This window comes from Podarcis raffonei, chromosome 2 (genome assembly GCF_027172205.1).
Source record: "Podarcis raffonei isolate rPodRaf1 chromosome 2, rPodRaf1.pri, whole genome shotgun sequence".
Lineage (NCBI taxonomy): Eukaryota > Metazoa > Chordata > Lepidosauria > Squamata > Lacertidae > Podarcis > Podarcis raffonei.
Window position 1 is genome coordinate 100,154,000 of NC_070603.1, and position 17,746 is coordinate 100,171,745.

General features: G+C 46.0%; 1 protein-coding gene across 29 annotated transcripts in view; it reads left to right on the forward strand.

Moving 5' to 3' along the window:
- The first annotated feature begins 975 nt into the window (after positions 1 to 975).
- MAGI1 (membrane associated guanylate kinase, WW and PDZ domain containing 1) overlaps positions 976 to 17,746 on the forward strand; it is a 480,285-nt gene continuing 463,514 nt past the window's right edge. For all 29 annotated transcript variants that reach the window (XM_053378258.1, XM_053378261.1, XM_053378272.1 and 26 more), the window contains exon 1: positions 976 to 1,287. In XM_053378258.1, coding sequence (XP_053234233.1) covers positions 990 to 1,287 — 298 coding nt within the window. In that variant the 5' untranslated portion in view covers positions 976 to 989. The remainder of the gene's footprint in view (positions 1,288 to 17,746) is intronic.

Here is a 17,746-nt window from a genome sequence, read left to right on the forward strand (position 1 = left end):
AATGAGCGAGCTTAACTCTCGAGTTAAGAGCAGCCTTAACATTTCGTCTCAGGTGGTGCACCTTCCGGCTCAATAAAGCAACAGAAAGGGTGTATAAATAGATAGGCATTCACTTTTTAAAAAAGTACACATGTGCTGCAACTCTGGGAATCAAGCGCCGACCTTTATGCCGATCGTCTGGGCCAGCCTCGGAAAACAAAGGGGACAAATAAGAAACATCTGGCCAGCCTAGATTCTGGTCTGGGCTGCTGCTTATGGGCAATTCAGCCTTAAGGGCAACGGCTTCACTCCCCGCCGGCGCTCCTGTGCGCGCTCACATGCCGGGGAGAGAGGCGCGCTTTCTCCAAGGGGAGGCGGCCAGGGAGGGGGAGAGGGAGGAGCTTGTGCGGGGCGCCTGCGCCAGCGGTGCCTATCGCTGCTCGCTCTCTCTCTCTCGCTCTGCTTTGGTCTTGCTAAGAAGCGACCCGAGTGAAATGTAACAAAACAAGCGGCGCCTTCGCCCGCGCTTAAAGGAGCCGCGCTCGCTCGGAGACGAAACTCGGGGGGGTGGGGGAAAGTCGCGGGGAAAGTGGCCCGGAGGAAAGGGGGCGAGGACCTTGTTGGTTTGCTTCCTCCACGTTCCCAGGTGGAGCCGCACGGAGGGAAAACTGCGCCGCGGAAGGAGGCTTGCCTACCAAGAAGGAAAGGGGAAGGAGGAAAGCGGCAGGACGAGGGGGACGCGCGCCGGACTCTTGCTGAGGGACCAGGGCCGGCTCGATGGCAGCGGCGCCGTCGGAGGAGGCGCTCGCTGCCGCCGCCGCTGCTGTTGCCGCCGCCGCCGCTTCGGGCAGGACCTGCGCGAAGTTTGCTCGGTGATGGCTTGAAAGTTGCCGGCAGCGCCCGGGGAAGGCTGGCTCGACGGCCCCAGCGCGCCTGCCTGCCTGCCTGCCTCGCCTTTCTCCCTCTTTCTGCTGCTGCTGGTGTTTGTTTCGGACTCGGCGAGCAGCGCCATGTCGAAAGTGATCCAGAAGAAGAACCACTGGACGACCAAGGTGCACCAGTGCGCGGTGAGCCGCGGGGCTCAGGGCCAGCTGGGGGTCACCATCCTGGGGGGAGCGGAATATGGAGAGTTTCCTTACGTCGGGGCGACGGCCGAGGAGGACGGCGGCGGAGGCGACGGGAAGCTGGGCGAAGGGGAGCTCTTGTTGGAGGTGCAGGGCATCCGGGTGTCGGGCTTGCCCCGCTACGACGTGCTGGGAGTTATCCGCAGCTGCAAGGACCCCGTGCTTTTCAAAGCCGTCAGACAAGGTAAAAGGAAAGGAAATTGCGGGTGGGGGGGGGAGAGAAAAGAGGCTGGTTGGTTTGCATGGTGCGGGGTTGGGGGGCGAAGAAGACGCGGGGTTGCACTTGCGGGAGTTTGGCGCGGAGGCGAGGGGCGCCTCGCTGCTGCGGGACTTGAATTCCTCCACTTTTTTCTTGGTTTGGTGCGAGGAGGACGCTTGGAGATCTGTCTCCTCAACTGCCGGCTTTCTTGGGGTGCTGCTGGCGACTTCGGGGGAAGTTTGCGGGGCTGCGAACGAACTTCAGCCGCCTCCTGAGACGGAGCGACGACGGCGAGGCTCCCGCTGGTCCTGGAGGCGGTTTTTTGGGGAAGGAGGGGGGAGCCTCTCTTTCTCCTCCGCAGTGCACCGAGTCTGCGGACAAGGGAACGGGGCTCGTGGCGCAGGAGAAGCTGCGTTCCTTCTCGGACTGGCTTCTGGTCTCTGCGTGGAGTCCGTGTGCCTGGTTTTTGTTAAAAAGTCAGAGACGACGCCCTGGGGTGGTCTTCACACTTTGGGGACCTCGAAGGGATGTGTGATGGGTTGATGGAGCTGGCGTAGCTCAGGCGGTAGAGGCTCTCAAAATCTCAGGGTCGTGGGTTCGAGCCCTGCGTTGGGCCAAAAATTCCTGCATTGCAGGGGGTTGGACTAGATGACCCTGTGGGTCCTTTCCAATTCTACGATTCTATGAAGGGAAAGGCGCTTTTGAGACGTGAGTCGGAGAGGTGCCTTGCTTTAGTGCTGGGAATTCTTAAGGTGACCTATGGGATGTTGGGGACCCCTAGCAATGGAAGCAGGACTTCACCCTGTTCAAGATTTTATTTATTTATTTATTTTTGTAAAATGGCTCTCTGCTAGGTCAGGGTCAAGGTCACATCTGCCCGATGTGAACTTCATCATGCTCTGTTTCAAGTGATTTGTTGTTGTTGTTTTTTTGACAGGTGTGGAAGTCCTGATTTAGTCCACCCATCAGGGTTGGGTAAACTCTGTTGCGTTCTAGACCCTTATAACTGACTGGTGCTGGAGGGAGTGATAGGAAGGTGTAGGAACCTGCCTTATACTGAGGCATATCATTGGTCCACCCCACTCAGCAATCGTCTCTACTGATGACCCAATGACTCTCTAGGGTTTCAGACAAGCTTTGTTGTCAGCCTCTCTGGAGACGCCAGGGATCTAACCTGGGATCTTCTGTGTGCAAGGCAGAAACTCTGCCACTGAGCTATGATCCACCCCCAAATTAGAGGGTTCAAAATTTCTAATCTGCCCCATCCGTAGGGTGAGGTTGGGTTTGCTTCTTGAAATCCTGATGGCAACACACATCCCTTTAAAAAACCAGGCAGAAAACTGAGTACATCTTGGAATCTCAGACCTGTAAAAGCAATATTAAAAAAAAAAAAAAACCTAGCTAAAGTTTGCTCTTGCTTCAAAGGAAGACTGGGACTTTTTCTGTTTGGAACGGTGGATTCCAATCCTAGTTTCTGAGATACGAGGTGTCCCTATAAAGAGCGTGCCAAGCCTTCAGAAAGAGGAACTCCATTGGTTCTGTTCCTCCTTTTTTTGTACTGTGCTAGGAATAAGTCCATGCCTTCCATCACAGGAAGATGCTGCTGCTGCTGCTGCTCCTGCTCAGTTCCATTCCTGGACGAGGCTTGGTTTCCACTTGTTGGACGCTGTTTGAGTTATAAAAGTTGCCTTGGGAGTGGACAAACCCAACAAACTCTTGTTTTGCATTGAGCAGCGCGGGAGGTGTGCTTCCTCCCAGGTCAGCTACTTGGCTGGTCCTTGGGAAGCGAATGAGGGTGGTAGCTGGTGTGTTTAGAAAAGGGGAGGACTTGGTTTCTATGGGAAGGAAATTGCTGGGTAATGCAGGGAGTGAGTGCACCTCAGATGCTTATCGGGTCTAAGTAGAGTTTTATTACTCTCCTAAAAGATCACACACAGAAAGATAAGTAATGGGGAACTCTTAATATGTTTTTAAAAAAGAAAGGCTGGAGAACCACAAAGTGTTTTTTGTTTTTTTTTAAGTCTCCCAAAATAATGTGCTCTTCAAGTGTTTTTGTCCTGCTCCCCTTACCAAAAAAAGATTACAGTGGTACCTCGGGTTAAGAACTTAATTCGTTCTGGAGGTCCGTTCTTAACCGGAAACTGTTCTTAACCTGAGGTACCACTTTAGCTAATGGGGCCTTCTGCTGCCGCCGCACAATTTTTGTTCTCATCCTGAGGTAAAGTTCTTAACCCGAGGTACTATTTCTGGGTTAGCGGAGTCTGTAACCTGAAGCGTCTGTAACCCGAGGTACCACTGTATTTGTGTGTGTGTGTGTGATCATTCTGTTGCCTATATAGATGAACGAGTTGGCTTCTTTGCTTTTCTTCTTTGCAGTCTTTGACTGCAAAAGTTGCGATGGGCAAAGCCACCTTCAGGGAGCTTTTTACTGCTGCTGTTTTCTTTTTAAAAAATGCAGCCACAAATCAAGTCTGCCTTTCTCTCTCTCTCTCCTCGCCCTCTCTCCCTCCCTCTGCCAGTTTGAAAATAACGGAGTCATCCTAGGAGAGAGAGACTGAGGGGAGCATCTTTGCTTTGTTTTGATGCCAAGGCAGTAATTATTTGGGAATGATGCTCTGATTCTCCTGGGTAATCCGAACTGCATTCTTCTCCGCTGCCACCCTCCACACATCTCCCTTGGGGACTCGGCTCTAAGTTTTACGGCTTGTGCTGGCTCCTTTCGCCCTGCAGCTCCTGTTCAATTGGAGATGTTCTTTTTAAGAACTGCACCAGCGCCCCTGGCCACAGACGGTTCCGGGAAGGGCTTCTGCAGTTTGTCAAGTGGTGAGTCCCTGGGTCTGGTGGCAAACTCTATTAGGGAGCCAAACAAATATTTCACTTGACTGGACCTAGAGGAATTTCCGGAGAGACCGACGCCTCCCTTCGAATTGGAACATTCGGCTGCTTTGCTGGAGGATGACTCCTTGCCTGTGTGTTTCTTAAGTGTAGGCATGTGATTGCCAGCTGCCTCCCTTGCTTTATGTCAAAAGATTGGCATGGATTTCTGCATGGGAAATGGATTATTTCTCTCTCTCTCCCCCCCCCCCTTCTTCCCCCATTGCCTGCCAGGAATGGTTTATTTTCTGCTTTGCTGAAATCCCAAACATTTCTTCCTTCAGACTTCCCTAGCAACAGGACGCTTCTGGATCCCTCATAGCCTATGCAGAGACGCTTGACATTCACTTCTGGCCTGTTCAAGAGCCTGTTCTGGTTGGCATCCACCAAGTTTTTAGGGGTCATAGCCAGGGATAGTGCTTGTTCCTCTTTTCTCCCTGTGATTAAGCAAGCCAAGCCACCTTACCCTACCCAGAGCAATGAACAGATGTGGGTGGGTGTCCACCCCCCTCTGTGACTTAGAGGCCATTGCCTGGGGATTGGCTGAAAAGCTCTTGACTTCTGCAAGTGTCCTGGACACCAACAAACTCCTGAATTATCAAGTGGAATTTTTGTCCACAGCCTACCACCATCGTGCCAGCTGATTAGTTAACAGCTATTAGCTGGGATAGCTAAGTGAAACCTCAATTTCCAGAGGCAGTAAACCTGTGAGAACTTTCACCTGTTTGTGGTGCTTCACAGACACCTGTGTAGAGCAGGGGAAGGAACCTTTGAGGCTGATCCAGTAGGGCAGTTCTTCTACTCTTGACTGTAAAATGAAAGATTCCAAGAAGGTGCTTTCTCATTCCTCCTCAGAGGCTGTTGGTGGGGTCTTGCAGCCCTGCTTGCTTCCCTTTTCTCCCTGTGTTTTGCTGTTGTGAACATGAGTAAAGCTGCCGGGCAACCTGCCTTTATGTTATCCTAAATATGCTTTAGAGAAAGGGCTAAGGAGTTAACCCTACACAAATCCAGAGTGGATTTCCAGAGACTGTTGGATGGAGCCTGGCACACCTCCTTCCAGCAACTCCTGCAGCCAAGCTGGTGCTCTGCTTTCCTTTAGACCACTGTTCCTTTCAACAGGTGCAATGCAAGATCATGGCACCATGTTCTTGGACAGTCAGTTCTGAATGCTTTCAGGAGTTCGGCTGATTGAACTTAACTGAAAGTCTCAGTCCTGTTTGCACCTTTAAGTTATGACTTGTAGATGTGTGAGCTATGATCTGGAATCTGCCACAGCTGATAAACGTAGTTATGTGTACTTGTGCTATGGGGTGTAAACTACCCATGAGACATCCAACAGCAGTTGGCTTACAGTAGTTAGTGCCTGTCACAGTTGGTAGAATTATAACATAGGACTGTGGAATTATAATGTAGGGCAGTAAATTATAGCTGCTGCTAGATTTTCTACAAAATGTAATTATTTTTATTTCAAAATTTACTTCTTTACTCCTATTGAGCCTGGTTTATTGATAAATTTTCCCAAATACATTTTTGCTCTGGAGACATTTAAGGCATATTATCTGTGCTAAACTTCAGGCCACACACTAGCACAATAGTAACAATTTTTCTTTGTATTCTTTTTAAAAAATAACTTTTTATGGTGTTTAATAAATAAGGATCATCATCATCATAAATGACACAAATCAATAGACCTCATGTTACTTGTATATTGCAAAAAAACAAAACAAAAAACCCCCAGCATAATAAATTTGAAGCAATATCCATGACATATGGTTCATTATTAGTGGTCATTGTACAAATTACTAGTTCATGGATTATTTTCATCGAAAACATAAGGGAAACAGAACAGAGTTAACAGAGACCATTCAACATTGCATAGCCACTCTGTGTTCTTTGCATTTAACCGAAAGGCATACCAAAGGGCATCCAGGTCTCTTCTTGCTCAGAGACATTAACGTAGATGTCTCCCATGCTTAAACGAGAGATGCACCAGATGTGATAAGCAGTGGTTCTGCTAGAACACTTATTGATGCATCTCATGGCAAAGTTTTATTTAGCCTAGGGCTTGGAGGCAGGAATTAGTCTCTGAGAGGCATCATAGTGTACAGACACATTTCTTCTGTTCCAATCTGCTGGCCAAACAGGTCTTACAGGAAAACTTGCGGAACTTGCTGGCCAGATATAGAAGCAGGAAGAGTGTGTACATGCTACTGAGCGGTGATCCTGTCTTCCATTCTGCTTCTGCCTCTTCTTAATACACAGAGACTGCAAGTCACACTGGAAATATTCTTACCAAAAATTGTGAACTCTTAAATCTTGATTCATGTTTTGACGGGCACGAACTAATACTTAGCAGACCCTTCTTGATTGCCTGGGTTTCCACAAAATAACCTTGGGGCGGGTACAGAAAATAAGTTTGGATGTCCGCCTCTCCCCTTATTTTGTAAAAAGGACCAGCCCTACCGTTGGGCAGAGTTTTCAGGGGACTCCTTCCCACACAGGTGCAGCAGCAAAGTTTAGGATGTGAGCTAGCGGGAAGAGTGCTGTTGCACTCAGGTCCTGTTTGCAGGCTTCGCATAGGCCTCTGGTTGACCACTTTGAGAACACGACGCTGGTCTAGGTGGGCCGTTGGCTTGAGCCAGTAGAGCTCTTGTGCTCAGGAGACTTCTAAGCTAGCCTGTTGCCCTGGGGTGCACTGGAAGATGTTGTCTCATTGTCAGTGATGAGTAAGGCTCTATTGCATGTCAGCTTTTGTATGTAGAATGGAAAGGAAGGTGCTATCTTGTCACTGGTCTCAGGCAACAAGATGTCTTTGGTTGGCCAGTCTTGTAAAAGCAGTGTTGGATTGCCTTCTAGTTGCTTGGAGATCCCCACTGCACAGCATTCAAACTCTTGTTTGTCATTAAACATAATGCCACTCGTTCCTTCAAGCAGGATCCTGTTATGCTTGTTAAGTAACATTGAGTTGCCCCTGAAATAAATGCCTGTTTCCACTTTTGAAGGCCTAGTGCCAAGCCCATCCTTGGCCCCAACTCCAAATGTGCTTCCCCGTAAGAATAGGTTTCCAAATCGATGGAACGCTTCGGATGCCAGTAGGTATTCTCCTTGCTTTTGCAATGTAGAGGCTGAAACCTACAAAAACCCTGTGGTGAAACTGATAGGAGACAAAATAAAACCGGTGTTTCCTTGCATGTGGGTAAAAAATGCCAAAGCCTGACAATGTGATTAAAACTTGCATTTCCTTGCATGGCTTTGTGTCTGTTTTGATTTGTAGGCCGTTGGCTACAGAGATTATGAAATTAAAGCATGAACTGATATGTCACTTAAAAATTGAATGTCTAGATACACAGGATGCTGCCTTATCCCAAACTGGATCCCTGATCCCATTTAGCTCAGTGTTGTCCACACTCCAGGTTTTCAGACAGGATGGATTTTTAATCCCTCCCCATTTTCCTTTTTCTTTTTTTAAAAAAGAAATTGTTCTTGCGTTTTCTAATTCGCTGCATGAATCAATCCTTCTAAAGTTACAGCCCATGAAGATCCGTTTACTTCAGTGATATATTTAGATTATTTTTGGTTGATTTAATTTTTTTTTTAAGGAAACAAAAGAAATAAAACCCAGCATGCCGGCAAAGCAAGACAGTGGTCCTATTTTCTGCTTGCTGTCACATGTGCTGCTTTGACAACATTAATTTGACCCTGAGATGTATGTGAAAGCAGAAGGATGTAATGGTAGATTTCTGTGCAAGGGCTGGCATTAATTACCCAGGCCAGCTGTGGAATGTTAGGCTCAATTACATTTACCAATGCGAATGAAACAGGCTCTTTAAAAGTTATTTGCCTGAGCACTTATTCTGACATGCTTCCCCTGAGGGTGTCTGGGAGGGATGTGATGTCTTCAATAGTCTGAATTTCTCCTCTTGTGTCCCTCCAACACCCTGCCAAAAAAGAAAGAAAAAGAAATATATATATATATTTTGGAAGGGTTGGTTAAGGAAGGAAGGGTGGGTCATAATGATCAGTGCTTCAGTGAAAGTTTTGTACCCCTTCAGCAGCTTCATGTATGCAGAGAAGCAAACTGCCAACTTTTGTTAACAGATAACTCAAAACCTCTGGGCATATGTATATTCTAACCATCTGCAGCCAAAGTGTAGAAATAGTTGCAATAGTTCTTTGTGTTTTGATTTCCAAATTCCTGTGCTGGGTAAATGCATAACAGGTTAACCTCCCCCCCCCTTTTATTAAAAAAAAAATTAAAAAGTTTCTTGCTGTTGAGGATTTTGATGTGTCTCTTCTTACTGACATTTGTATATGTAAACATGACACATACAGGATTTGGGAAGATGCTCTGGCTTGCAAGTTCTTGGCTGAAGTTCCTTTTAAAAAGGCATGGCTCCCTGGTTTATATTACTGCAGTGATTAGTTACATTATCTAGTGTTCAAACTACAAAACTTGCAGATTAAAACAGATGTACACGGCTTATTTTTTTTAATTATGCCAGAGTGCTCTGAACAACTGACAATCAGTAGTTTATGAATTATGTTTTTCTTTCTTCCTTTTTTGGATCAGTTAGGAAGAAGGTTTAAATCAATACTGCAATGTGTAGTTTTAAGTTTCATTTTTTTCTCCTATGAATTTTACCTTGCTGCTGTTGAGCCGATTTTCTGTTTCAAGATTGTTTATTGCAATAATTGTGTCTTGCAGGATCACTGTGCCACCTGTTGTATAAGTTCCCATTATATAGTACCATATGGCACACAATAAGGGGGGGGGGGAAACAGCAATTTTATGGAAGCACATGCTCAAAGAGCAGTGGTGGAAGCTGCAGAGATTAGAGCATCTTTGAATGAGAGGCAGGTGCTGGATGCCCGGACATCCAGGTAGATTCTTATTTCAGACTATCCAGCTCTTGCACAAAGCTGTATGTGCAAATCTTAGTGTATACCAGCGGCCAGCAAACTTTTTCAGCAGGGGGCCAGTCCACTGTCCCTCAGACCTTGTGGAGGGCCGGACTATATTTTGAAGGGGGAAAAAGAACGTATTTCTATGCCCCACAAATAACCCAAAGATGCATTTTAAATAAAAGGGCACAATCTACTCATGTAAAAACAAGCTGATTCCTGGACCGTCCGGGGCCGGATTTAGAAGGCGATTGGGCCGGATCCGGCCCCCGGGCCTTAGTTTGCCTACCCATGGTGTATACTATTCAGAAGACAACCTTTTGAGTGTAATGTATGACAGCCTACTCCAGAGTAGAGTCTCCCTAGTTTTATTCCAAGGAAACCTCCAGTTTCTGCTCTTGACCTGTGGTGGTGCTCTGAAAAATTGGTAGTCCACTTGCATATGGTTCCCTTTTTCACTTGTTCATGGTTCATAACTTGCTAGTTGGCAACTGCTATTCTGCAGCAAGTACAGATTTATAACAATGCAATCGCCAACCGTGCTTTCCATGGGAAAGGCAGCATTGATTAAAGATGACACATTTTGTTCCAAAAACCTATGCATTGTGTTAATGGCAGCCGTTTAATTGTTGAATGCTTGTGTGACGCACCCATTGAGCTCAGTGCTGGCATACCCTTGCACATGGTGTGAAATTTAACACAAGACATCTGTGTACTGGGTGCTTAAAATCTCAGAGAGAATGCTCCCTGTAAGCATTCACCAGGGTTTGGAATGTAAAAAGGGATCCTCTTTAGCAGCCAACTGATGTGCACGGTTCTTGCCATTCGCCTTTACAAAGAGCAAGTTAACACTTTATATTTTTTTGCCTTGTGTTCTTCGGTGTTGGCTTCAATTGCTTTCTGTTTACAATTTTTCAAGAATTAATATGATCCTTTAATGGGATAAAATTGGATTATGTTTTCCACAATAAGGTTAAATCTTTCAGCCTCATTATTAAATAATACTGCAGGCTTTCATTTTTAGGGGCTGCCAGATCATAGTGCAATTATCCTTCGAATTACAGTGTTAATTGCAACCGATGTTTGAAAATTATTGCCATGTAGGGTATTAAATAATTTAACTACTCTTGGTGGTTGTGCGGTGTATGTGTGTGTGTTTAAAGCTGTTTACAAACTTGAAATTTAAATGTGCTTTTGGTCTCCCAAAGAACAAGAGCCTGAATTTAGAATTCAGCCTTTCTAGCTTGTTTCGCAAGCTGCCACTGCACACTTCTCCCCCCCCTTTAATTAAAATTGGAGACACCTTCTTCCCCCACTGCTTATGCATCTGAAAAGGATATATTGTAAACAAGTTGATACTTCTGTGACCTCACAGAAGTCACCTTTCTTGATTGGAAGGAGACAGGCCTTACAGCAAGCACTCACACAGAGATCCATTGGGAGAGTGTCACAGGAGCATGTCAGTCAGTAATCACACAGTTCAAAGTTGGAGCTATTTATTAGCGAAAACACAATCTCCACAGACTTGGCTGAGGATCGGGCCTAATGAGCACAGCAGCTCATTCAATGAAAATCAGTTACCAAGACTGAAAGTCCCTGCCTCCTCACAGCCGTCGTAAGTCCCCTCCTCTCTAGGACTTCTCCCAAGCAATCGGAGACTGTGTCTGCATGCAGCCAACCTCTCCCCTGCCCTTTTCATTCCTCTCCTGGTTCTGGGAAACAGTGGGAAGGGGAACTTGTTGCATCAGGAGTTGCGGGGGGGGGGGAGACCCCTGTGACTCTTCACCACCCTGACTCATCTCTGCCTCTTGGCCTCCCTCCTCTCCTGCTTCAGCTTCTGCCTCTGCTTCTAGACTCTCTGCTACAGACTCTCCCTGCTCACTAAGTCCTCTTACTTCTTCAGCTTCCGACACCTCCTCCCACCCTCCTCCCAGTCTTCGCTCTCTTCCTGTGACCACACTCATTGTAGTCCCACCACCACATCATTGTCCTGGGATGTTCTTCATTTGTAAGCTGCAGTGCCCAAACAGAAGGGTTGAGGTGTGGGTATTAAAATTCAGCCAGCAAAACCAGTTTGTGGGGAAATAAACCATAATTTGTTGTTGTTGTTTAGTCATGTCTGACTCTTCATGACCCCATGGACCAGAGCACGCCAGGCACTCCTGTTTTCCATTGCCTCCCGTGTTTTGGTCAAACTCATGTTAGTAGTTTCGAGAGCACTGTCCAACCGTCTCATCCTCTGTTTTCCCCTTCTCCTTGTGCCCTCAATCTTTCCAAATGCCCGTGGCAGTGTGTATAGTGCTGAGTGTGGTTCAAATCTCTGTAAAGTCTTGAAATTCGCTTTGGAACACTTCTGCCAGATTATATCCTCTATGTTTAGACACGCATGCACTGTGATGTGGTAGACACCACTGGCCCATTTTGTTTTCGTACATTTATATCTCCCCCTTTCATCCAAGGCAGCATACACGATTCTCTGTCTCCCTGCACCCATTTTATCCTCCTAACAGTCCTGCAAGGTAGGTTGGCTTCACAGCTGGGTGGAGATTTGAACCCAGGTTCCCCACTTTCCTAGCTCACCCACTTTTAACCACTTTACTGGCTCACATTTTGCTGCATTGCGTGTGTTTAAAATTATAGACATACCTTCACGGGCACCCCATTTTTGCATCTTTATATTCCATGAAATAAAACCCTTCCAACTCTTACCATTCTCTGATTCTATGAAATAACCAAGGGAAGAATTAATTAGCTGGAATTCCCGTCCTGCTTTTTGACTGTGGAGTCCTCAAGTCTTGGGTCTGAAGACAGACTCGTGTCACCTTGAACAACGCAACTATACTGCAGTGTTTGTGCAGCTATAAAAAGGGAGAGGATGATTCTCCCCCCCCCCCCAACCTGTCCTAAGCCCTTGGAATAACACATAGAGATATTTATTAAATTTTCTAATTTTTAAACAAACAAAAAAGAACAAACAGAAATTTTTTTAAAAAAACATATAGTTCATAAAACATACTTTTCAATAACAAATTTCTCAGACCTCCTCATACCTCCCCTTCTTGTATTCCATTTAAAATTATTTGTTCAGCAAATCCTTCACTTGCAGCATTACAGCTTATAATATCACCTTATTTTCCAAACCCTTTTTTCCCCATCTATGTTCCTTTATATCATTACAGCTAGAAACCACTCAATTTCAATCCAACACCATTCAACTTTCCTTAATTGGAATAACACATAGAAATGTGAATTAAATTGGTGTACAAATCTGTGAATACATCATTATTTAATACTGCCCTAAAGATACATCTATATATGTTCAGTTGAGAGATTTTATTTTCTTGGGCTCCATGATCACTGCAGATGGTGACAGCAGCCACGAAATTAAAAGACGCCTGCTTCTTGGGAGAAGGGCAATGACAGGCCTAGACAGCATCTTGAGAAGTAGAGACGTCACCTTGCCAATAAAGGTCCGTATAGTTAAAGCCATGGTTTTCCCAGTAGTGATGTATGGAAGTGAGAGCTGGACCATAAAGAAGGCTGATCGCCGAAGAATTGATGCTTTTGAATTTTGGTGCTGGAGGAGACTCTTGAGAGTCCCATGGACTGCAAGAAGATCAAACGCATCCATTCTTAAGGAAATCAGCCCTGAGTGCTCACTGGAAGGACAGATCATGAAACTGAGGCTCCAGTACTTTGGCCACCTCATGAGAAGAGAAGACTCCCTGGAGAAGACACTGATGCTGGGAAAGATGGAGGGCACAAGGAGAAGGGGGCGACAGAGGACGAGATGGTTGGATAGTGTTTTCGAGGTTACCAGCATGAGTCTGACCAAACTGCGGGAGGTAGTGGAGGACAGAGGTGCCTGGCGTGCTCTGGTCCATGGGGTCACGAAGAGTCGGACATGACTAAACAACTAAACAACAACAACAAGGTTTTGTTTTGTTTTTAGAAAGAGAAGAGAAGGCCACATTTGCCTGCTGCTTTTTCAGCTTAAAATGGCCATGCATCCAAACGTCTGTCTGAGCTCTCAAATCCTACAGGGGCAGCAGAGAGATCATACAGGGAAAGCAAAAATAAGTCTGTCTTGGGATGGAGCTGTTTTAAGAATGCAAGTCCTTTTAAGTATTTAAGAGCTAGTAACATCTCAGCGCTAAAGACTTTATTCTCATTACTTATACATCTTCTGCTTCATTTTAGGAGTAAAGGGTGTCCATCTATTATTTAGGAGGCCTGTTGGGTTGGTGGCAAAAAAAGGCCAAAAGCAATTCTTGTGCTGCCTCCTCCTCTCAGAAGCTCCTCTTAACTTTCAAGCAACTGTTTGACAACCTGCATTTAAACTCCACCGTTGGATAAAAATATGGACTGAGTGCATTTTGTGAGGAAGCGAAACAGGGCGAGGCAAGCACAGAAAGGCCACGGTTTTTCTGTTTGATGAGATGCCTGTCTGTTCCATCCCTCCTGCCTCGTCCCATAAAGTGGTACCGGAGGAGTTGGGAACCTGTGGCCGTCCAGATGTTGTTAGACTCCAGCTCCCATCATCCCCAGGCAGTATGGCCAGCGTTATAGTGGTCAGTCCAGCAACATCTGGAGGGTACAGGTTCTTTACCCCTGTGGTACAGGCTGGTGCTGGTGAAGGCAAAGTGGCTTGTCAGGGGATTGTCCAAAGTGTAGCCAAGAAGCCATTTTACAGTGTTACCCTCTTAAGGAATATTAGTACAGTGGTACCTCTGGTTACGTACTTAATTTGTTCCGGAGGTCCGTTCTTAACCTGAAACTGTTCTTAACCTGAGGTACCACTTTAGCTAATGGGGCCTCCTGCTGCTGCCGCGCCACCGCCACACGATTTCTGTTCTCATCCTGAAGCAAAGTTCTTAACCCAAGGTACTATTTCTGGGTTAGCGGAGTCTGTAAACTGAAGCGTATGTAACCTGAAGTACCACTGTAGTTAGCAAGGCAGGACACCACCTTAACCGTTGTTCCACTCCTACCTGCAGGGCCACAGCCAGAAAGTAGTGATGCAGGAGTTCTTCTCAGATCCTTGGCTCTTAGGCTGTGGGGTCTCCTGCAGGATTCTGTTCTGTTCCCCATCTTGTTTAACATCTACATGAAGCTGTGGGGAGATGTTGTCACTAAGATTGCTGATCATACCCAGTTGTGTTTGTCTGACCCTGCTGGGTTGGGTGGAGTAGCGCAGTTCTTGGAGGGCCAGGATGAGGACCAGCAAGTTGAAGCTGGCACCTTTAGGTGGCTAAGGCTGACCTAGTGACTTCATATTACAGTGGTACCGCGGGTTACATACGCTTCAGGTTACAGACTCCACTAACCCAGAAATATTACCTCGGGTTAAGAACTTTGCTTCAGGATGAGAATAGAAATTGTGCTTTGGCGGTGCGGCGGCAGCAGTAGGCCCCATTAGCTAAAGTGGTGCTTCAGGTTAAGAACAGTTTCAGGTTAAGAACAGACCTCCAGAACAAATTAAGTACTTAACCCGAGGTACCACTGTACAGGCAAAGATTTGAACAGGGGTTTGATTGCAGAGTTGGAAGGGTCTTCTAGGAATCCTTTTGCTCAACGTGGGGCTCAAACCCACGACCCTGAAATTATGGTAAGTGTCTCATGCTCCACCGGCTGAGCTAACTTGTTGGTTTATAAGTTACCACTCTAGCTGCCATTTTGATCTCAATAGCAGTTTGTTTTAGAAGCCTGCTAAACATCCCCTTTTCATCCTGCATAGCTGCTCAGCAGTCCGATGCCTTACAGATGTTGTTGGACCACAATTCCCACCAACATCTTCTGAATAACACATTCGCTGCTCCTGAATTAGGGTCTCTGTCTTCCTTGCCCTCTTCTTTTCATGGTTTTAGCAAATGCTTCTTAAAATATGCATTATTCATCTATAGCATCTGGATTCTGGCATCTTCTGGTTGGGCTTCTCGCAGCTTTTTCTCAGAGTTTATTTCCTTAATGCAATTGAGTGACTTAATTAGTTCTGGGGCTAATCTAGCATTAGCAAAATGCGTTTGTCAATACTTCTTTGTCCCAGTCACATAGGACTGCCTAATGTGGTTTGTCATATATTCTTCAGAATAGCTTTGCATTGCAGTTCTTAGCTACTACTAGAAATATATTCTGCAAGATCAAAATTTTGTGACCAGAAGGGACACATTCAGTGACTGGTTCGTTTTATGCAAATTATAGCACAAACTTCTGGGCTTGCAAACATTGGCCTTATGCGTGTTTCCATCAAGAACTGGTACCCATAGAAGAGGCATGGTACATTGATGGGCAATAGCCACCCAGCAAACCCTCTTAAATAACATATAATACAAACTGAATGGAAGGGTTGAGCATGCAAAATAAGTCTGTCCATGGTATTATTGTTCAGCTTGCATTCTGATCATAACTACTTCAATAATTCTTCCTTGTAAAATTGTAGGCTTAAGAGTGTTTTATTCTTGCTAGGGGTGGGGGGACGCCAGTAATAAGAGTCTGATTTTATACCTGGAGTTCAAACAAGGATCTTTGAAATGAGATGCACTGAAACTTAAGACTATGCTATGGCTTTGTTTGCATGTAATGCTAAACTGTGGTTTAGCATTTCAAGGACACATTGCAGTGAGCCTTGAGCTCGCACACTATGCGTTCTCTCTCTGTTCTCCCAAGCCCAGCTGTGAGGATGAGTTTGGAAGCTTCATCTTCCACTTTAAACTAACCACAGCTTGTCATGATGTCTGAATACAAGCAAACTGTGATCTCAGCTATGATTAGTGGACACAAGCCAACTTCAGTCTACGAAGCTGGCTTATTTTCATTAACCGTACTTAATTAGCCACAGTTTAGGTTTTGGAGGGAGCTCTAAACTGTGGTTAATCTAAAACGGAAGCAGAAACTTCTGATCTCTGCCTCGTGGCCATGCCAGAGAGGGAGAGGAGAGAAGGTTACTGCAGTTCAGCCTCATAAAGCTAAACCGTTGTTTAGCATCTTGTGAAAACTGGGCATGTGTGACCCTGGACCCAAACACTTTCTCTTAGCCTGACCTACCTCATAGGGCAAGACCTTAAGGTCCATGGGGAAGGGCAGGAAAAAATGTGTAGAAACCTCATCTATCACCAGGAACGATTCCATGAAGAAGAGAGAGTCAGGCAAAGGCTAGGCTTCTGCTCCAGCTAGGCCAGTTTTCTTCAAGTGTCAGGCTCTTAAATTCGTTCATTGAATTTTGTCCAAGTTCTAAGCAACTTTGGGACATAGATATACTAAAATAGGCTGCACTCGATTTTGAAGCCAAGAACTGCATGGGCCTCATTTTGCGCAGTGTGTAATGCACCCGCTGGGATGCATGTGGGCAGTTGCTCTGAGAGCATGGGAAATTCCAGCTTCCCCTGCCTTGGATTCTGCCTATTTGTTTCTATCCAGCTCTTGGGATCCAAACTGAGGTACATGGGGGTAAATACACTTTAAAATTGTGACATTTGCTTCCTTATCCTTAAACATGTTTGCTTGGAGATAAGTCTCTTTTTGTTCAGTGGGACTTGGGCAACCATACATTTAAAGTTATACCACTTTAAACAGTCATGGCTTCACCCAAAGAATATTGGGAACTGTAGTTTGTGCTGAGAATTATTAGGACACCTCTATCTCCCCTTCCCAGGGTGGTTTAACAATCAGTCCCTCTTTGTGAGGAGAATAGAGACAACTCTCAGCACGTTTAACAAACTACAACTCCCAGAATTCTTTGGGGGAAGCTGTGACTGTTTAAAGTGGTGTCGTAGCACTTTAAGTGTATGTATTGAATGTGGCCTTGGTTCCAAGCAGATGTGCTTAGTATTGCAGCCTTGAGTGCATGAGTTCAAGATCAGTTGACAGCAGGGCCGGCCCACCCATTAGGCGACCACCTCAGGTAGCAGATCCCAATGTAGATATTAGTTCCTGCCCCCCTTGCTCCTGATGTAGATCTTCACTCATCCCCTCTTCCCTGGTGAGGAGGGTCTGCCATTTTGTGGTTCGCCTCAGGTGCCAAAATGTCTTGGGCTGCCCTGGCTCTCTCACACACAAACAATGTTCTGGATTAGAGATTTTTTTTTTTTAAAAAAAAGGTAAAGGACCCCTGACAGTTAAATCCAGTCGCAGACGTCTCTGGGGTTGCAGCGCTCATCTCGCTTTACAAGCCGAGGGAGCCAGCATTTGTCTGCAGACAGTTTTTCTGCGTCATGTGGCCAGCATGACTGAGCCACTTCTGGCGCAATGCAACACTGAAACCAGAACAGCGCAATGAAACACTGTTTACCTTCCCTCCGGAGTGGTACCTATTTATCTACTTGCACTTTTGGGCGTGCTTTTGAACTGCTAGGTTGGCAGGAGCTGGGACAGAGCAACTGGAGCTCATTCCCATTGCGGGGATTCGAACCACCGACCTTCTGATCGGCAAACCCAAGAAGCTCAGTGGTTTAGACCACAGCGCCGGCCGCGTCCCATTGGATTAGATTACTGCAGTATAACTGTGAGCGGGGAAGTAACTCCAGCTGTGTTCTATAGGGCTTACTCTCAAGAAAGGCCTGCTTAGATTAGCAGTCTCCATGGCTGAAGGAGCTGGCTTCTTAGAAGCACTAAGCCAAATAGATACAAGCCTCCTGGCTGCCAAACATTTAAGACTGTGGCAAAGCAAGTG